The sequence below is a fragment of the Dasypus novemcinctus genome, chromosome 24, assembly GCF_030445035.2.
Source record: "Dasypus novemcinctus isolate mDasNov1 chromosome 24, mDasNov1.1.hap2, whole genome shotgun sequence".
Lineage (NCBI taxonomy): Eukaryota > Metazoa > Chordata > Mammalia > Cingulata > Dasypodidae > Dasypus > Dasypus novemcinctus.
Genome location: NC_080696.1, coordinates 11,573,167 through 11,594,707, shown reverse-complemented (window position 1 = coordinate 11,594,707; position 21,541 = coordinate 11,573,167). Strand labels below are relative to the sequence as shown.

Genomic DNA, 21,541 nt, shown 5'->3' with positions numbered 1-21,541 from the left:
AGCTGAGGGAATGGAAGCAAAGAAAAGTTCAGTAACTTGCTCAGAGTGGAACAGGTAAGTTATTTCCGCAAAGCCACATAGCTCATAAGCAGTTTCACCAGGAGTCAAGCCGAGGCTGCAGGCTTTGGAATCTGTGCCCTTGAAACATTGCACTGTCTGCCTCCCTAGACTGGAGTCTCATTTCTTTTTCAGACCCAGGATTCAAATAGATATAGGATTATAAAACTCTCAAGATGAGCCTGCTGGAGGAAAAGCCCCTTGCAGGCCAGCTTCCCAGTTAGTAAAAGGAGGAGAGATTTACCCCGAGGGCTTTCAAACCAGTGTTCTGGGGAGTCTTAAGGGTCCAAGGGACTGACAGCTGTGGGGGTAGGCAGAGACCCACCGAACCAGCCCTGCAGATCTGTTTCATGTAGGATTTTTATGTGAATAAATTCAGAAAATTTCTTCTGTCCTAATAAAATTGGAAAATGCTGGGTCATCCCATACTTCTACTAAAAGAGTAGGCTTGAAAGGTTGTAAGAAACAGTGCAGGGCTTCACATCAGCTGGGGGTGGAGGTGGGGTAGCGGGGCATATAGCCCCGATAATTGGTCATGTCCATAAATGCACTCACTAGCTCTCCTGGTGGTAAGAACTGCTGTATTATCACTGTTTCCTCAAGCCCCACTGGTGTGACAGACAGTAGAAGCTCTATAAAATGTAATGAAAGATAGATGTGGAGTGCCAAGAGGCTCTGATGAAACAATTCTTCAAAGAGACGATGAAGTTCGTTTGGGTTGGGCAAGGTGGCACATGCTGGCTGAGGTGGCAGAAGTCGAGGCAATGCTAGGACGTTACCGTTTGTCTGCTTTGTCCATACCTCCTCCATGCCCTGTGGTGGATTCCCCACCTCCCGCTCCTCCCCCAGTGGAAAAAAGATAAAAATCAAAATACTAAATGGTCTAGTTTGTCTCAGGGAAACATAATTGACAACCCCACAGAAGCACAGGCAAATGCATACCACTGTTCGCTTCAGTTTCTTTTTATACCAGATATAACTCATTTTGGCATAGCCTGTGGTTTTGTTATTTCATTTTTATTTTTTCAATTAGAGAAGTCATGGGTTTACAGATTAATCATGTATAAAATACATGATTTCCATATACCTGCCTATTATTAACACCTTGCATTGGTGTGGAATATTTGTTACAATTGATGAAAACACACTTTTATAATGGTTCTGTTAACTATAGTCCACGGTTTAACTTCGGGTTCACTGCATGGTGCAGTTCCATGGATTTAAACATTTTTATTCCAGTACCATATATATAACCTAACATTTCCCCCTTTTAACTACATTCAGACATTTTAAACACAAAATTATCTAAGCTTGTCAATCGTATATAAGAGGCAAATTTGAAGGTTTTCTTTGCTAAAACAAAGGCTACTTTTGTGCCCATGGCAGTTCTAATACTCTTAGCACATAATTTGAATTGTGCATTGAGTTACATAAGACAAAGGTGTATATTTGAGTCAGCAGGAGATTGATGGGAAGAAAGGGAGAGAGAGAAAAAGAGAGAGAGAGAGGAGGCTCTGGGTAAGGAGCTCATGGGAGCTGTGCTCTTACCTTGCGTGGTCCCATCTAGTCCCATGATGAACTTAATCACGCTGATGATTTGCTCTGCTATCGGGGGACTCATGGATGTGGCATAAATAGCACTATGTGAATGAACCCGTAAATGATCCACAAGGTCCTTAAATAAAAGGGAAACCCCAAACAGAAAGCGAATAAATTTCAGTCTTGGTGTGGAGAAACACATCTTTCCCCATCCCCATCCATCACAGCAAAAGACATTTGATTCTAGCAGCTCAACAGATGAATGTGGCCTGTTTTTCATTGGGCATCAGTGGACTGTTTATTTTTTCCATCCCCTTATTCCCAGCCTCTCTCATGCAAGCCTAGAAGCCATATAAAGATACAAGGGAGGCTGCAAGTTTGGAATTGAAGTCTCTAAGACAAGACTGGAAGGAAAAAATTCTCGAAAATTTATTGAGCATCTCCTTATGTGCAAGGACTGGCTAGCACTAGGGTACTCAGAGAATACACAACGTGGTTCTTGCCTTTGAGAATATTATATAAGATTATGGCCATGGAAAAGTAATAGGAGAAAAACTAGCAGTGCATGAAAATTAGTCCAAGCCCCAGGTCTACAAGATTGGAGAGAAAAGAGTGAGGGCATGCTTAGCCAGAGTGTTTAGGGAAGGTTCCAGTGAGGAAGTAGAATTGATTAAATCTTGAAGAATGAACAGATAAAGAGGAAAAGCAAATCTAGAGGAAGGGGGTAGCAGAAGGGAAAGACTGAACAAGGTGCAGAGGCAGAAAAGCAGAACGCATGTATTATAGACTGCTTGCAAAAAATGTCTAATTCTTCTCCCAGTACCCATGTCCCTTCACAATCCAGCTTTGTGGGTCCTTCCATCAAGACATAGACAGAAAACCTTGTGATTTGCTTTGATCAATAGAATGTGGCACAAGTGATGGTGCTCTAGTTCTGAGCTGTGGGCTCAAGAGGCCCTGGCTGCCATGTCAACAAGCCTGAGCTGACCTCTTGGAGGTTGAGAGTCATGGGGAATGGAGAACAGCCATCCTAGCTGAGGCCATCCTAAGCAACTGGTCCCCAGCTGGCTCAGCAACTGACCACAGCACTAGCACAGGCCAGCTGAGCCCAGCACAAAGTAATGATGCACAAAATTATGTGCTAAATAGATGGTGCTGTTTATAGCCATTTAGATTTTGGGTGGTTTCTTACACAGCAAAAAACTATCTGATACAACATGTTTGGAGGGCAGCAAAGCACAGTTTGAATGGAAGTTAGTGGGAAATTAGACTGAAGAATAGCTTAGGATTAGATAAACTCCAGGGCAAAGAGGTTAGAGGTTTTGGAATTTTGTGGAGTGCTGACTCCCACTGAAATGCTGGTCTTCAGTTCAACATAGAGCAATTCTTCACCTGCATACTTTACTCTTTAGGCCCAACACAACATCCCAGATTAGTGGTTGAAAGCCCAAGAAGCTCCACTAGCCCAGCACCACCATGGGGCCACAGAGCTAGAATCTGGGTGCCCTGCAGAAAGCTAATGGCCTGATGATAGTTCTCTGTATGAGCAGTGGGATTTGTAACTGATCAGCCACCCTTTCATCTAGGGGTGATGAGAGAGCTTAGAATCCCACTTAGGTGTCTTTTCCAGTCATTCCAACATGAAGAAGTTCCAGGGGAGGCACCAGCCTCTGTTCTCCAAGGGGGATCCTCTGCTTTGGGCAGGCCCATCCTCACTTGCCTTTCTTCACTGACCACATCCATTTCCACCTACGAACCCAGGAATGCTGTACCCCTCACTACTTCATCTCTCTTGGGCTGTGGGTGGGGCATGATTGTTCACAAAGGTTTTAAGGATTCAGTTCATCTTCCTCAGTGAGATAAGTTGCCTGATTTACAGGGGGCGGGTGAGGGTTAAATCAGTGAAATGATGCCTCTACCTGACCCACACGAGGACCCCAGTAGCTCTCCATTTCTGTCCTTCTAGCCTTCTTCAATACATCCTCCATTCCAAATTCCCCCTTTCACTCTGCCTTCTTTCCTGCCTTCCTTTCTTCCCTCTTCTTTCTTCTTTCACCTCAAACTCTTCATTGTTTTGTTCTATTCCTTTCCTTCTATCCCTTTTCCTTCCTCCTCCTTTCTACTCTTTCCCTCCTTCCCTCTTTTCACTGTAAATCCTTCATTCTGAAGTCTTTTATCCTCTTCATTTCTATCCTCTTTCCCCACTCCCCTCACTTTTCCTCCCTCCCTCCCTTCCATCTTTCCTCCCAACAAGTGGGTACTGAGGATGTATTCTGGGCTATGTCCTGCCATGTGTGGGAGTCCAAGAGGGGAAGGAGATAGAAAGGGCCATAAGGCTAGTCTCCAGCATCCATTATCCCTTTGTGTAATTAAAACTAAGTTTCTGTCCATCTCATAAAAACAGTTGGATGCGTTTTCATCAAATATGAAGAATCTTTGTAGGGTGATGGCCTGACTTAAGGTATTGGCCACGTGGCATTCAAGAAGTTCACTTGGGGGCTCTGGGAGCACCTCAAAGAGTAGCTACAGCCAGCCAGACCTTCATAGCTCTATGTTCAGCACTATGTGAGGAGCAGCCACAGGGATTAAATTTCTCTGTTGAGAGGAAATGCCTCCCCAGAGGATGCTTGGGAAATCACACAGGAGAGAGGGGTGGGGCAGGAATCAGAACGGTGTACCTTCATGGGGAACTGTGTCAGGAAAAGGGTGTTCTGAGCAGGTGACCTGGACTTGAAGGATGGGTGGACTTAGGTAGATGGAGAGAAGGAAGAACTGCATGGACATGTGCTAAAATTAGGAATGCGAATGATAGTTATGGGCAAGGACTGGGGGAGTCAGTTAGGAGTAGAGCAAGAAGCTACTGCTTCCGCGACAAGGTGATGTCCGAGTCTTCCCTTGAAGGGAGGTACAAGCCAAGATTGATGATCTGATTGCTTGGGTTCAGTTCCTGGCTCTACCTCTTACTGCTGTGTGACCTTGGGCAAGATCCTAAACTTCTTTGTGCCTTAGTCTCCTTTTCTGAAAAATACGATGATAGTAATATGTACCTCAGAGTCATTGTGAGGGTTAAAGGAGTTAATACTCTGTGTGTTGTCTAGAAAAGTCCCTGGTACTTTGTGAACACCTCATGAAGTCAACAATTTTTGCAAATGGATTACCAGCTCAAAGATTCTTAGAACTGGGGGCACAAGGAGGGAGAGGGGGACAAAACACAAAGGTGCACAGAGCATCTTTATTACACCTCCATTTTTGCAGATGTTGGGGCACTAGGTTATGCCCCTACACATTGGTAGACCCAGATGTCAAATCAAAGATTTTAAGCCCAGCTCTTCCTCTATCCTTATTGGGGTAGCAAAGGAAGAAAAGAAAAAGGGAGGCATTATAAAGAAGGAGTTCTTGGGATTATGACATTGAAAAACAGACAGGGCTAGAAGTTAACATTATAGCCAATATTCACTGGCAGCTTGAGGGAACATTTTAAGAACTTTACATGTATTAACTCATTTAAACTTCAATATAATCCCATGAGGTGGGCACTATTTTCCCCCATTTTTATAGTTGAGGTCCCTGGGTCACAGAAAGGTTGAGAAAATTATCCATCCGAGAGCGGTAGAACAGGTACTTGGACACCAAGAGTCTGGTTCCAGAATCCCCTCACTTAACACTGAACTGTAACTTCTCCAGACAAGAAGATGAGCCGGTTTGGTGGGGAATGGGACACGGGACCTAGGGGGCAGAGAAGAGACCACTCAACCTCTACATGTCCTGCAGGAACCGTGAATTCCTGCAGTATTCAAGTCATATAGTATTAAACTATAAATAGATTCACAGTGCATCATTCTCAAAATGTTTCCAAAGTATAAGGGAGAGTACTAAGCTGCATTCTTAGGAACAAGTGTAGCAGTATCCATTTAGCCTTGGGGCATCTCTGACAAAGATGAGACAAAGAAATGAAACAAAGCTTGTCATGATCCCTAAAAGGGCTCTTCCCAATGTGACCAACCCCCAATTTTCCGTCACAGATTGAGAAAGTTCATAAAGGTAAGGTCACGAGTGTTGGTAGCTTCAGCAAGTACCTCATCTGGGAGTATCGTTCCCTTTTAATGCAAGGACTTGCCTGCAATCTCCTTTCTTTTAGAATGAGCCCACTTCCTCTCCAGTTAGGAGCTTGTGAATGGGGGCTAAGTTGCATGCCTGGTCAGAAAAGGGGGTTCTGTGGGTAACTTGTGGAGAGCATCCAGGGAAGACTTGATTACTGGTTGCTGTGCCCTCCTTTCCTTCTCCGGTCAGGCTCCACGGGGGCCCATAGGCTTCGGTCTTTTGCAAGGCGAGCCTGGGTTGTGTCTCCCTTCAGTGAGGGTTAGAGCTCTCCTCATCCAGTGGCCTCCAAGTCCATGTATAAGCTGAAAACCCTGGAGATTTTCTCTACCCAGAGGCCTGGAGTTCAAGGGAAAGGGTGGCTTTTCTGGAGGAATTCAGACAGGAGGCTTAGAATAAACATCTTGGCGTGCACTCCATGACCCCTATTTACTTCAAAGGGCTGTTAAGTACAGCCAGGGCCTGGCGCTGCGGGCAGAGCCAGCGTCTGCGGCCTTCCCTTGGTGTCTGCTCTGTGGCATCTGGGCCCAACACAACACACCCCGCCTTGGCGGCAACTCCACGTCCCTCCTCCAAAATTCCAGCCCCGGCCTGTTGTGAGGGCACCTTTGTGTCATTTGTTTACTCGTCTCTGGCTTCCCTGAGGAGGCTGGGAAGACCAGTAGTTAGCACCAGGCATGCAGAAATAACTCAGGATCCAGGATTAGAGAAAAGCTCCGGCCCCAGAAGCCAGTCTTAACTGTTGACCACTCATCCTTCATTTATCCAGCAAGTGGAGAAACGAAAAACATCAAAAACCACCTAAAACTAAAAATAAGAGACCTAACCCTCTTCCCTGGGACGGTCTTCATTGAAGCAGGTCACCGCCGGAGCTCTGACAGGTAGGGAGTAATCACCTGACATTTCACCTCACAGGAAGCTCCACACTGAACTGTTCACAGCTCATCCACAGTAGCTCCAAACGCACAGCGAACACAATAGCAAAAGCTGCTGGCACTTGAGAAAGACCACTGAAGCAGTTCCCCGGAGGTGGGGAGAGAAGGGCTTAGCCATGGAACTAACCTCCAATAAGCAGAGACAAATTTGTAGGACACTGTGTGAGAGGAAGGTCCTGGTCAAAACAAACTGCTGTCTGACGTAGTGTCGTACCACTAACCTATTGTTTTTCTCCCCTTGTTTGTTTCTAAATGTTTTTTCTTACGTGACACATATGGTTGCTATCAGTAATGTGTATAGAGAGCTCTGACCTTGCCCTACTCCAGGAATATTTCTAGAGCCTCCAAACACTGTTTTGCGAAACATAGTTCCTTTAATGCCAATATTATCATTTTAAAAAGGGAATTAAGTGCCAGATGTTAATGACTTTCCTAGCTTTCCGACCCAAGTGATTTTTTTTTTAAAGATTTATTTATTTATTTATTTCTCTCCCCTTCCCCCCCACCCTGTTGTCTGTTCTGTGTCTATTTGCTGCATCTTCTTTGTCCGCTTCTGTTGTCAGTGGCACGGGAATCTGTGTTTCTTTTTGCTGCATCATCTTGTGTCATTTCTCCGTGTGGGTGGCGCCATTCTTAGGCAGGCTGCACTTTCTTTGGCGCTGGGTGGCTCTCCTTACGGGGCGCACTCCTTGCGCGTGGGGCTCCCCGACGCGGGGGACAACCCTGTGTGGCACGGCACTCCTTGTGTGCATCAGCGCTGCGTATGGCCAGCTCCACACGGGTCAAGGAGGCCCGGGGTTTGAACTGTGGACCTCCCATGTGGTAGACGGATGCCCTAACCACTGGGCCAAGTCCGCTTCCTCAAGTGATTTTTTTAAAGATCTTAATATTTACTAAGAATTCCATGAATATAGTGAAATTGAAATTATTTAGGGCTTCAGAAAAATGTAAAGTTAGAGTGTGGGTATTTTTTCCTTTTTTTGGTTAATTTTGATGCTTTTATATTCATAGATATAGACTCCTGGATATTTTGCAGTATCCCCCAATTTGACATGTTTAAAATGAAAGTCTGAAAACTATACTCTAATATTTAAGTAGATAAATAGAAATATTTTAAAGACATAAATCTTCACTATTTTACCAACCCTATGTCCTTTCAGCTAAAAAGCATAGTTTAAGACAAACTCAAAGTGAAAATCCTTCACAAAATGTCTCTAAGTTTGGGAATGGGGTGGGAGGACCTATGATTTAAATTGAAGCAAAGATAAAGATCAAAACTTAGACTTATACAACTTAACCCTCAAGAACCAAGTGATTCTTAAAATTTAAAATGATAATTCTTCAATGGGAGCACTTTTTAACTATTACTGGTGATGATATTAATGCAATCCTATTTGAAAACCCAATTTGAAGCTAAATTATAGGGATTTTGTGCAGCACAACAGGAGCCGAGACACAAGCTTCATTAAATCATGGGCTTGTTAGGCTACAAAGCAGACATAGTTTATCAGGCTTTATCATCATCTTACCAAATCATTCCAGATGGATGTGTATCTAACTGCTTCATTTTAAAATCCTCACGCAACGACACATACAGTTTCTCAAACACCCTCCCGTCTCTTGCTCACCTTCCATGTCTAGAAAAATATCCTGTGTTTTCTAGGTTTTGCATCGTGCTCTTTTGGGGCAGTGTGTCTCGGAATAGGCTTCCCAGCCTCTGCCTACCACTCTCTAATTCGTGCTGCCATCTCGTGGTCAGTTCAGAAACTGCATGGTAACTTGGGGCGCAGAGGAGAAGGGGGAGGGGAAAAGAAGGAGGAGAGGAAGAGGAAGAGGATGAATGAGGAATGCTGCAGCGTCTCGGTTCAAGTACATGTGCGCATAATGAGGATTTTCAAAGGCAATAGAATGAATGGCTTTGTCTGTATGTTGATTAGTGTAAAAATAATTTTCACTGTTGCACAGTATCTATCCTAAGATAAGTTAAATAAGTTATATAGGTAAGAACAAACACACATTAAAAGTACTCTAACCGACTCCAGGACAGAGAGTATGGCAGAGACCCTTAATGAGCTAGTCCTTACTTCGGGCTAGCCTCGGGCCTTTGTTTAAAGAGCCTCTTAGTTGAAAGAACTCTTTAGGGGTAAATGTGACATCTACCAAATTTGACAACATTTCAAGGATCTGCCTGCTTCAGTTTATTCAGGTGCCTTTGGTTCAGGATACAGAGTTATGCTTGGTTAAAAATACTGTAGCTCAGAACTGCTGCTAAAGCAATCATAAAACCGCAAGCCGACAAGGCATGTAGCCTGGATAAGGGAGCCCCTAAATTTGAGGCCTCCTGATGCAACTGCTTCGACAGTCATGGAACACATTTAACCTTTTGCCAACTTTAGCTGACTTGTGTGAGATTGTGGGCATTCCCTGCGTTTTTAAGGGGAAGAAGGAACGAAAGCAGTGCTTTGAGCTCTGAAGAAAGCAGCGCTTACTGATGGGTAAAAACCAGTGGAAGCTCCAAACATTCCATGCATCTGTGCATCTCACAGCAGAGCGAGTGGCCAAAATGCAATCTGTTGTTTTAAACCTAAGCTTTCAATGACAGGACTGCTGAATGCTGCACTCCCTGCCTAACTGGTTTACCAGGAGCCAGAGCTCTGGTCCTGCGGATCACAGGGCGTTAGGAATTGAGAATTTCAGATAAGCCTTTGAGGCCACCTGCCTGTGCCGGCTTAGACGAGCTGCACCCTCCTAGGACAGCCACGCCTGCTTTCACACTGCCTCTGGGGCTGGGTGTGGGCTTGGGTGAGATCTTTGTCAGGATTACAATGACACTCTCTTATAATGGGGCGCAGATAACTGGCTCCTTTCTCCCTCAAGCTTGGGTGTGGGTATTTGATTTTCCTTTTCTCCTTCCCTTCCCTCCCCTTTCAAGTTTCTTTCAAACTTCTATTGACCTCTATGATCGCCTGGATGATACAAGGGCTTTGGAAAGACAGGGGTGACTCACTTAGTCTAATCGCATCTGATCAGAATTTTTAATGACCATAATAAGAAATTAGATGAGAAGATTGGACCTATGGCTTTTTCAAAATCTTGGGAGAAAATGATTTTGCACTGAAAAGCTTTTCAAAGTACCTCTCTGATCCTACCACTATCTTGATTAAAACTCTAAAAACCCACAGCTTGAAGCGCAGGGTCAACCTCCTTACCACCTGGACTTTGTTTATTGCTACCATTCCCGTTGGGTTTTACATGCCAGAAAAACAAACTACGCACAGTTCTCCTAATATCCCCTTATTACTTCTGCGGCTCTGGATACATTATTCCCTCTTTCTGAAAGGTGAAACACACCCCGCCCCCAATAATTTGTCTACAAGATTGATATTCATTCTAGAAGTCTTCCTAGATTCTACCCTGCCCTGCAGGGCTAGCGATCCCTCTCCTTGGTCCTTGTCTTTGTGCACAAAGCCAGCACAGCCTTTTTATTACAATGTGATTCATCCCATGTGAGTGCCCTCACGTGCTGGCCAGCAGCCAGGCCACGCAGTCAAGGCGCAGTGAACAGCAGCTCTCACGGACTCAGAGAAGAGCCAGGTGCTGCGCCCCCAGATGTTTCTGGAATCCCCCGCTTACCTTCTTTCCAGCTATGTAACCTCCGCTGGACCCGAAGCTTTTGGTGAAAGTGCCCATCAACACGTCAACATCTCTAGGGTCCATTCCAAAGTAATCCACGACCCCTCGTCCAGTGGGGCCCACGGTCCCAATGCTATGCGCCTCATCTATGTAGAGGTAGGCCTTGTATTTCTTCTTCAGAGCCACAACCTGGGGCAGATGCACGATGGACGCTTCCATGCTAGATCAGAAGCAGAAATGCTGGTAACTCCCACGGCCCCTCCTGGAAGCATTACATCAGACCCCCTTTTAATACATCGCAGCCCACGCAGGCAGCGGGGAGAGGGACCTGCACTTCCTATCTTCTGAAGGCATCTTTGATGCAGCTAAGGCCACCCTCTCAACCTTAGAAAGATTACTCTGGCATTTCCCTGCTACTTGAAAATAAAAACTACATTCAATGAATCTGAGTGCTTTGAGTTGTTATAGCCAATTCCCAAGTAAACAATGAGCTCACTGTATTGTTGATCCAATTTATTTGTAAAGCTGCTTAGTATAAATAGACTGACCATTTTGGTTTCTGGGTATTTGGGTAGATTGAGTTCTATTCATCTATGGTGATTCACCTTTAGAGGACTGCCAATTCTGTTTGGCCAGTTCATTCTGACATAAACGCTTGAATTGCTAAAGATTAAAAAATAGAATTAAAAACACTTGCACAAACTTACTTTTCCCATGTTAGTTAAAGGCCAGGGGTCCTTAACCTTTTGTGTCCCATGGACCCCTTTGCCAGTCAGGTGAAAACCATGGACCCCTTACTAAGTCCACATTCTAGTGTGTATTATTTAATAAATACATCATGCCCACACCAATACATCCCCACAAGAATAACATTTTTTTTCAATTCAAGCTTGTGGACCCCTGGTTAAGAACCCCTGCCTTAGGCCCTCCTGTTCAGTGCTCACTGGAAGTAAAAAGCTCCTTGGACACCTGGTAGAGTTGCCTCTCTCGTTCCTTTAGGGCAGGGTTTCTCCAATTTGAGGAGTGTCAGAGCCCCCTCAGGGCTTGTTAAAACACAGCTCTCTGGGTCCCTGCTCTAGAGAGTTTTGGTTCCAGGAGGTCTGTGGGATGGGCTGAGTATTTGCATTTCTAGCCAGCTTCCAAAGAGACACTGCTGTCGCTGACTGAGGACCCTACTTTGAGAACCACTGGAATAGATGAGCCCTTTGGTTTTATCCCTACATACTCAGTTTTCATGGTATTGTAAATTGCAAAAACACTTCAAGTCCTCCTGCAAAGGGAAAACTATGAATAAGTAAAATCAAAATGTCATATTCATGTGACCCTTCTGGCACTCAATGGACATAATACAACTTTTGAGTTGACTCAGTTCTCAGAACACTTTGTAAACTGTGTTTGTCTATACTGTACACAGTTTTGACTGCTTTGCCAGCAGGTTCTAGGAAGACACAGAGACTCACACACACAAAGGAACGAGTCAAACAATTCAAACAGCCTATCCATTTAATTCAAGAACTGATCAGTTGAATCTATGAGCTGAATATCTCCCCTCTTCCTAATTAATGTACTCATTAGATTAAAGTTAATGTATTAAAGAACATGTTTGTTAGGCCGATTCCATCAAAACCATCCAGCTGGTTGCACACATGATCATCGAAGGCAGCACTTGCGATTTTCACAAACTCCATTTGAATGGTTGAGTTTATTTTTGGATGATTTCAAGACCCAAGAGAGTCTTCTTCTCTTATGTGAGTTAATTCCAAGATTTTCTAGATTAGTCGCTTGTTAAAGTCAATTCTATTGAGGGGGAAGCAGCACAGCCCCTTAACCTTAGATGGTGGCTACACCACTTACTGTAAACTTGGGCCACTTATGTGGCATCCTCTGCCTCAGTTTCCTCTTATGTAAAATAAGGATGATGATAGGACCCACCTGAAGGGGGTGGCTGTAATGATGACTCAAAATAAAGTGCCTGACACTTCAAGAGCCCTCTGACCACTGTGGCTGTTCTCAGGTGGGGGCGCCCGAGATGAGAAATTGGGAGCACTGGACAATGTTCTGTGCTGAATCTGCTGGTAATGAGCCATGTGAGTGCCATTGCAGTTGACATCCATAATATATGACTTTCTGCCCTCAGAGTTCTAGAATGTTCTTCTCATCTTTAAAATATTATAAGTTGGCAATACAAATATCCTGACAACCCGACCCATCACAGATAGCCATTCTTTGTTCTGGAACTGGATTTGGCAGGAGCCAAGGTTAATGTTGAACAGAGTTTGCCTACACCCAGGCCAGCTCATTAGGCATTCCCCGGGTGCCCAGCCCTGGCCGAAGGAAGGAGCCCGCCCCACCTGGTTTGTATTTCTTCCTCTAAGATTAATGACTCCACCATCCTGCGCGTTCTGGAGTCACTGCAGGGCACACTGGGAGTCCGAGGGAGAACTTTGCTTTCAGAAAGGGTTCTATTCACAAGCACCAAGTTTTCATTTTCCCAGTTTTACCAAATTTGACTTGAACCTTTTCCTTTTCCTATAATGTGATGTTGAGTTCATTGTGTACATCGAAAGGCTGTCTGTGAAATTCCCCGTGAATTGCTGTCAAAAAGCACAGTGCCAAAAACAATAAAGGAAACAAGAACAGCTTTTTATTCTTTCTTCCTGGATGGAAGGTTGTGTTTTCCTTTTGACTCTAAGAGAAGAAAAACAACTAAAATACAACTGTGGGTACAGATAATTCCACAAGTTTAATTTGAAGTTCTGTGCAGGGGCTTGAATTATTCTTAAACCAGCAAGCACTGAATAATTCTTTATATCTTTTCTATTACATAATGTGTTAGCTAAGTGACAGAACTCCTTTTTATAATCTCCCTCTCACCACCTTCCCCTCCACACATAAACCATATTACCCACTGGCAGGATTTGGAATTAAAGCACTGGTTTGCCAATGTACATGGTGGAAAAATCTCCTAGGTGGGCCCAAGTTATCACGTAAGACAAGAAAAAAGAAGCTAAGACTAATTAAAAATAGACACTATCTTCTTATTCTTTGTCTTTGTTTCAACTAAGCAGGTATAGGATAGAGTTTACCACCCAAGTTTTTATCCTTAACTTATACTATTTAGGAGAGAACGGCTTAAGTTCTTGGAGTAAATGGCATTCTGAGAATCCAGCGTATATTTACATATGTAGCTTTTGGATGGGCTGGCTATTTTTTCTTGATTCATTTTATTTTAAAAGTTTGGGCTCCAGTCATACTAGTTCTTGTCCTAGGTCATTTGGGAAACCCTGTCCCAGTATACTTTCAAGTAATTTTGAGATTTCTCAAGCATGAAAGGCAAGAGGTCTAGACTTCTCAGAGACACAAAATTAGAAAAGTGGGACCTCAAAGCAATACTTAAAGGCAAGTACAGAGCAGAACACTAAAATAATAGTACTGTGCTTTTGAACAGGAAATCACGGAATCGGAATTTTCAACTTTAAGTTTCAATGCCCTTATTTCACAGGCGAAGAACCCGAGGGCTGAGTGGCTAAGGTCCCGTGGGTGGCCTGCTATGCCCCTGGTTTCCTTCATTGGATGTGGACCCACGGGCTGACCCTCGTGTGTCCCTGGAGCCTCTGTCCTGCAGGGCCTCGTGGTCTGAACGCCAGCTCTGCTTTCTCCCAGTACGTGTCCTGGCGCTAGTTAGCTGGGTTTCCAGCCCCAGGTTCTTCATCTCTACAATAACCACGGGGTTCCTGGGAAGCTTATTCAAGATCGCTTATGTAGAAAGCATTTAGCAAGGATCCACAGCAAATGCGAGCTCCTGCCTTGACACCTGTCCTCAGGTGAACGCAGGGCAAGCAGCTCTGCTACGCAGGCTGCTTCTTGTTTCCTGAGCCGCAACAGCTGGGCTTCCCGTGGGCCAGGCCTTCTGCCAAGCATGTGCTTACATGACCCATTTAATATTTATGCAAGAACAAGATGAGAGGCACATGGCTGTGGGATTCGAACTCAGGTCCCAGGCCTGCCTCCCGGGTGCCTCTACATATTACATATAAATAATAATTCCTAGATCACCTATACGTGGTGATATTACAAGGAGTATGATTATGATTTTTACTATTGCTGCCTTTGTGGATTTACTCTGATTTTCCAGTCTCGGTACCTGGTCTTCTTCTACCTTGACAGGTGCCTGAAACTTTCCTCTTCAGGTAACTCCTCTCTTCTGGAGTTAGCAAAAAACCGATTTATGTGAGGCTTTCGGTGGCCAGGGATCGACCCTCTGCCTACACTGGCTGACCACAGGCAAGAGGTGAAAACAATCTGGCAGAGAAAATCCTAAGTGGGTGGTGTGTCTTTAATACACCTCTAAAAAGTAGGAATACAACCGTGAGCTACTGATTTCACCTTTCTAACACTGGCCCTTTGGAAAATCGCACAGGAATTAATTTCCTTTTCTGGCCACAGTAGTGAATTAGGAAATCCATACGCAGTCTACTGTGCTGAGGTTTACCACTCCAAAAGTCCACTCTAGTCTGGTCTTACTTTATAGATGAGGAAACCGGGGCCCAGAAGGTTCTAAGGCCTGTCCAGGACAGAAGGACACAGCCTCCTGTCTATGAATGATGCTGTTTATGTCATGCTGTCTTTTTTTTTTTTTAATATACCAGTTATTTAATTAGTTTTTTTGCAAGTTTAGCAAGACTGCTGAGCAGGGGAGGTTAAGAGTACAGTATCTGGGAAGGAAGTTCCCCGGAAGGAGAGACGTCACTGTACACCTCTCAGGTGCATCGAGCCATTGCTGGAGTTGCCTCCAAAGTCGGCTTCCTGCAGTTCTCCCAGCCCAGTCCGCACACGCCACTGCCCCTCACAGCGTGGTCTCTGCCCTCTCCTGGAGCCGGGGCCTGCCTGCGGCTGGCTCGGACTCGCCGAGGGTGCCGGACGTGATGCTGTCCTGGACCTGGGCCAGGCCTTCAGAGCTGGACAGCTTTCCTGCATCCGCTGTCTTGGAAGCCAGCGCCGTGTGGCAGGGAAGCCCTGGCTGGACAAGGCATGAGGAGTGGCCGGATGCAGAGAAAGCCGCCGGGGAGAGGACAGGGCCAGCACCTAGAAGCTGGGGGGCAGCCAGCCCCGTGTGGCTGTCCTGGCCGTCCCCAAACTCCCAGCTCAGTGCACCGCTCAGGTGACCCCGGCCAAGGCCACATGGGGCAGAACTGCCCACTGGGTCCAGACCCCCCAGGGTCACAAGAAATACCCCTCATCGCCACCTCAGCCGCTGCACTTTGGGGCACCTGTTACCCAGCGACAGATGGCCTTCGGCCGCCACGGCTAGCGCGGCCCAGGCCATGGCTGAGACGTCTAGGCCGGCCCTCCTGCCCTCCTGAGCTCATGGCTCGCCCCCCAGGCAGGGCCGCCAACAAGCCCTGGGAATTCTCCACGGCAAAAGGCCGGCGGCCCTCGTTGTGTCAGCCACGAGCCAAGGAACTTGCTCTTGGTGGAGCCCGTTTGGTTCTTCTGCGCGTGGACTCTGTGTATCCTGCCTGGAGGGGGCTCGCCTTCTTCCCCCAGCTGGCCCCCCCTCCACTCAGCCCGGCTGAGGGGCCTTGGTTCAGGTCACACAAGGAGGAAACTGGCGTGAGGCGGCAGCGAGCCCAGAGTCAACATGCGGTTATTTCCCCTCAAAGCAGCAAGTTCAGGGCCAGCAGGTGGTGAGCTGTGCTGGACCAGGGGTCCTTCTCCTCTGCACTCCCGACATTTGGAGCTGGGGGCTTCCTCCAGGTGGGAGGTCGCCCTGTGCTTGGAGCAGGTTTGGTCTCTAGCACCCCTCCCCCACCCCCCCAGATTCCAGCAGCACCCCCCCTCAGCAGGAACTAAACATTGCCACATACCCCTGGGGTGGGAGTGCAGGGCAGGACCGCCCCAGCTGAGAACCAGTTCTGAGTGATCTCTAGGAGTTCGTAAAAGGGACACAGGCTCAGGGCCGCCCTGAGCAGGTACTTACTGCTGGTGCAGGAAGCAGGCCCCTAGGAGCTCAAGAAGACCAACCGTGCCGCCCCACGTCGCACCGGGGCCACCTGGATGCCAGCCGCTGGGCGGTGACACCAGCGTTAAAAGGAAAACTAGAACAGCTCCGGCTTATCAGCTTTGCGGTCGCTGTTGTCACTTTAAAGCGGAGGGACTTCACTTCTTTTTACCAGAAGGGATGGAGACACATTTCCTCTGCTGCTTGATATGCATTCATCCTGCGTAAAGGCCGCAGCTCAGGGACTAGCCGGCTAACAGCAGCTCCTTCGGCAGCCACGCTGCTTGGAGTTGAGAAGTTAAACAGGCCCTCATTGCCGTCCTGTGACTATTTTTTCACTTTTCTATAATTCTCCCAGAAGGAAACAGTTGCCTTGATTCCGCTCACATCAGGGCTGGTTGTGTGGTAATGGGACGAGGGCACCCAATAGAAGAAATAGAAGGTAGAAGAGATGTGATGTGGGGACATTTTTGGGACCTGGAGTTGTCCTAAATGATATTTCAGGGACAGATGTTGGACTTTATATATCCTGCCATAACCCACTGAATGTACTGGAGGAGAGTGTGAACTACAATGTAAACTATTATCCATGTGGTGCAGCAGTGCCCCAAAGTGTGTTCACCGAGTGCGGTGAGTGTGCCGCAACAATGAGGGAGGTTGTTGGTGTGGGAGGAGTGGGGTGGGGGGGTGGGGGTATACAGGAATCTCATATTCTTTAGTGTAACTTTTTTTTGTGATGTATATATCTTTAAAAAAAATCCGATTTACAAAAATGATGTGATGGGGGTGGGGAGTGGGTTATATGGGAACCTCTTATGTTTCTTGTTTTTTAATGCTTTTTTAAATGTAACATTCCTTGTGAGCTATTAACTTTAATTAAAAAAAAAATAAAAAAAAAAGAAGAAATACTCGGGCGCAGTTTCCACAACGGTCATCACTCTAACGTCAGAAATGGTCATCATCTCAAACTGAAGCAAACTCAGGCATGGCCTGTGGGGTCACGGGCGGCTCCTGGGGCGCAGTGGCTGGCCGCCTGCTCAGCTCAGTTAAAAGCCCAGGAAACCTCAGGACTGAGGTCGCCTCCCATGCTAAGACCCCCTCTAGCCCCCCGCCCCCCGCTCGACCGCCTTGCAGGTTAGTCCCACCTTTTGAGGATGCCTCTGTGCCCTGGTGTCTCTCCGCCACCTCTGGCTGCCCCAGCCTTTTGGAGCTCTCAGGGGGCTGGCTTGCTTCTTGCCTTGAGGCCTGGCGGTCTGCAGCACGGCCTGCCCAGGTGCTCCTCTGGCCAGAGGCGCTGGAAACTGCAGCAGCCAGAGGGAGCAGAAGGCGTCACTGCAAGCTGGCAGCGCCCGCGAGGGCACTTCTGAGGATGTCTGCCCCAGCTTGCCAGCCTCCGGGCTCCTCTGCCCACGAGCCAGCAGCTTACATCGGTGAATCGCCCCAGACCCCCGTATGTAACTCACTTCTCACTTAGGCGAGGGCAGCCTTTCTCCATTTATCAGCTTTGGTGGGCCTCCGAGTATTAAAATCTCTCTGGTCATTTCATACCTGTAGACCCCCTCCACCAGGATGAGAATCTTTCTCCAAGCTCTGCGGTTTCGAGGCTGGCCGTAGATGACAGCTTCTCTCAGGAGCACCTCCAGGTTTTTCATGTCTTAAATAATAGCAAAAAAAAGACACTGAGTTATGAGAAGATTTTTTTTTTCTTCCTTATTTTCCTTCTCCAGAAGGCTTCAGATACTTCAGGCTCAAGCTCAGACCAGAACTTTAAAAGAGAAGCAGAGGACAACCTGACTCTGAGCACACTTGGAGAGAGAGCAAGCTCTATTATTATTATTATTTTTTGTAAAATGGAATTCTGGCAAGATGAAGAGTTGGGATTCATCTCTGTCCATCTTGGCTCCATAGGCAGAGGCACATGGTTTCCCAGGCTCCTAAAAGGCTCTCCTCTCCTCCTATGGAGACTGACGTCCTGCGTGAGACGTGCATCTTTTAGGAGCAGCCTTGGTGCCAGGTTAAAATGAACTCTGGGAGCTACGAGGAAGCCATACACGCCAACCGCGTAGACGTGAGTGTGAGAAGGGCAGTGGAGTGAGCCCGGGTCAGCACTGCCGGCGGCCGTCTCCTTACAGCCTGGGACTGCCCTTTCCACAGCCACGACCTCAGAGGTTTCAAACCTTTTAGGAAGTGAGACAATTATCGTTCCTCTGCAAATTATCTGGGGACCTCTGGACTCAATAATAGTAGCTCACAATTATCGAGCCCTTTCTGGGTGCCAGGCCCCCTTTGAAGCATATTCTTTGTAATTATTTATTTCACCCTCATGGCAACCCTATGGAGGAGGTAGCGGTAGTTTCCACATTTGTATATTCAGGGAACTGAGGCATAGAGAGGTTTGGCAAACTGCCTGAGGTCTACAATCATGAACAGCAGATCTGGAATCTGAACCCACCCAGTCTTGGACTGGGGCCCACATTTGCAACCACTGCCTTTTACTGCCTCGTGTGAGAGACATTTTCCCTTCTCAAACTCTCTGGTTATGTAGAACAAGGAAGGGTGAATGTCCAGCAAAATATTCTGGTTAACTTTTAATGATAAATCTAATTAGTAGTGGCTTTTAGTTTAACTGGGATGATTTACAGATAACTAGGCTTGAGTTGAGAGACCTTTTGGTGTTGAGAACATTTGGAAGGATTGCCTCCCAACCCAGCTGTGTTTCTTGCTTTGTCTCAAATCTCTAAAAGCTAGAGAGAGAGAAGGCAGGGCTTCAGGAGCATGTTTTTATAGACTCATTACATTTTTACGAGATTTCTTTACACCTCCTAAGCTTTCTATTTCTGAGAATCTGAAGCGGAATTACTTTAGATCTAGAATCCAGTCCTAACTTGAACACTTGGGGATGCAAATGAGCTGTTGGTAATGTTTTTGTCATGTAATGTTCACTAGGAATTAGAAATGATAAGATGTTCACAGAAGGAGAAATCTAGCAAAGATGAGTTTAAAACTGCACAGTCAGTATTGTTTTTTTCATTTAAACATTTATTGACGTATATCACTCACACATGAACTTACATAAACAATAAGTGTAAAGAGAATTTGTGAAATTACAAAACAAACATGCATATCATACAGGGCTCCTATACATCACCCCACCACCAACACCTTGCATTGTTGTGAAACATCTGTTACAAACTATGAAAGAGCATCATCAAAATATTACTACTAACTATAGCCCATATCTTATATTTGGTGTATTTTCCCAATCTACTCGATTATCAACACCCTTTATTAATAATATATATTTGTTTAGTTTGAGAGCATGTTCTCATATTTGTTCTGTTAATCACAGCCCATCTTTCACCACTGGATTCCCTGCGTTATACAGCCCCATGCTTTGTACAATCCACTCAGAGTGTACACTCAGTGGCTTTCATTTTCATAACAGCGCTGTGCTGCCATCACCTCAGCCAAGTTTTGAATGTTATCATTACTCTGAAAGGAAACATCCCATGCCCCCTTATCCCACTATTGTTGTCCCTTAGAACTGATACAATGTCTTCTTTGCCACTGATGTACAAATATTTCAATATTACTGTTAACTATTGTCCATAAATTACATTAGTTATAATTTTCCCATATATCACCATATTCTTAACACTTTGTAAAAGAACTTTCTGATATTTATATTATTAACCACAACCTTCATCTACCACCAAAATCATTATGTTATACAGTCCCCCTCTAGGCTCCTTTCGATTGAGGATTTACATCCACACACTACCCCTTTTAGCCACAGTCACATTTGTAAATCAGCAGTGTTAGTTATGCTCACTATAATGTGTTACCATCAACTCTATTCATTTCTACACTTTTATAATAAACCTTATTAAAGAGTCTACATACATTAAGCATCAGCTCCCATTCACAATCCACATTCTTTCTCCTAGTTATCTCTACTCTAGAGTTTACCTCCATGAGTTTACTCATCAAATCTAGTTCATATTAGTGAGACCATACAATATTTATCTTTTGCATCTGACTTACTTCACTCAACATAATATCCTCAAGGTTCATCCATGTTATCATATGCCTCCCAATTTCATTTCTTCTTACAGCTAAATAGTATTCCATTGTATGTATATACATCTTATTTATCCTTTCATCGATTGATGGATACTTGGGCTGTTTCCATATTTTAGCAATTGTGAATAATGCTGTTGTGAACATTGGTGTGTAGATGTTGGTTTGCGTCCTTGCTTTCACTTCTTCTGAATATATTTCCAGTAACAGAATTGCTGGATCATAAGGCAGTTCTACATTTGTTTCTTGCAGTACCCCCAAACTGTCTTCCACAGAGACTGCACCCTTCTACATTCCCACCAACAGTGAAGGGGTGTTCCTATTTCTCTGCATCCTCACCAGCATTTGTAGTATTGTTGTGGTTTATTTATTTTTTTAATAATGGTGTGAAATGGTATCTTGTTGTAGTTTGGATCTGCATTTCCTTAATAGCTAGTGATGTTGAATATTTTTTCATGTGATCTTTGGCCAGTTGTAGTTCCTCTTTGGAAAAGTGTCTATTCAAATCCTTTGCCCATTTTAAAATTGTGTTTCTTGTCTTTTTATCATTGATTATATGATCTGTTTATATGATACAGAAATTGAACCCTTATCAGATATGTGGTTTCCGAATATTTTCTCCCTTAGAGTATGCTGCCTTTTTACCTTCTTGACAGAGTCTTTTGAAGAACAAAAGTATTTAATTTTGAGGAGGTCCCATTTATCTATCTTTTCTTTTGTTGCTCATGCTTTGGATATACGGTTCAAGAAACTGCTATCTACCATGAGATCTTGAAGATGTTTCCCTACATTTTCTCCTAGGAATTTTATGGTTATAGCTTTTATATTTAGGTCTTTGGTCCATTTTGAGTTAATTTTTGTATGAGATGTGAGACAGGGGTCCTCTTTCTTTCTTCTGGATATGGATATCCAGTTCTCCCAGCAGCATTTGTTGAATAGACTGTTCTGGCCCAGCTGGGTGGGCTTGACAGGCTTGTCAAAAATCACTTATGAGGGTCTGTTTCTGAGTTCTTGCTTTGGTTTCATTGGTCAACCTGTCTGTCTTTATGCCCGTACCATGCTGTTTTTACCACTCTAGCTAAGTAATACACTTTAAAGTCAGGAAGTGAGAGTCCTCCAACTTCGTTCTTTTTATAGACATTTTTGGCTATTTGGAGTTCCTAACCCTTCCAAATAAATGTGATAATTGGCCTTTCTA

General features: G+C 45.2%; 1 protein-coding gene across 1 annotated transcript in view; it reads right to left on the bottom strand.

Annotated features, from left to right (window-relative positions):
• The window catches only part of SPTLC3 (serine palmitoyltransferase long chain base subunit 3), a 142,964-nt gene that overhangs the window by 41,071 nt on the left and 80,352 nt on the right, over positions 1 to 21,541 (bottom strand). Inside the window, exons 7-9 of the mRNA XM_058287568.2 lie at positions 17,812 to 17,917; positions 10,263 to 10,482; positions 1,606 to 1,732 (exon numbers count right to left, since the gene is read on the bottom strand). Of these exons, the coding sequence (XP_058143551.1) occupies positions 1,606 to 1,732; positions 10,263 to 10,482; positions 17,812 to 17,917 (453 nt within the window). The remainder of the gene's footprint in view (positions 1 to 1,605; positions 1,733 to 10,262; positions 10,483 to 17,811; positions 17,918 to 21,541) is intronic.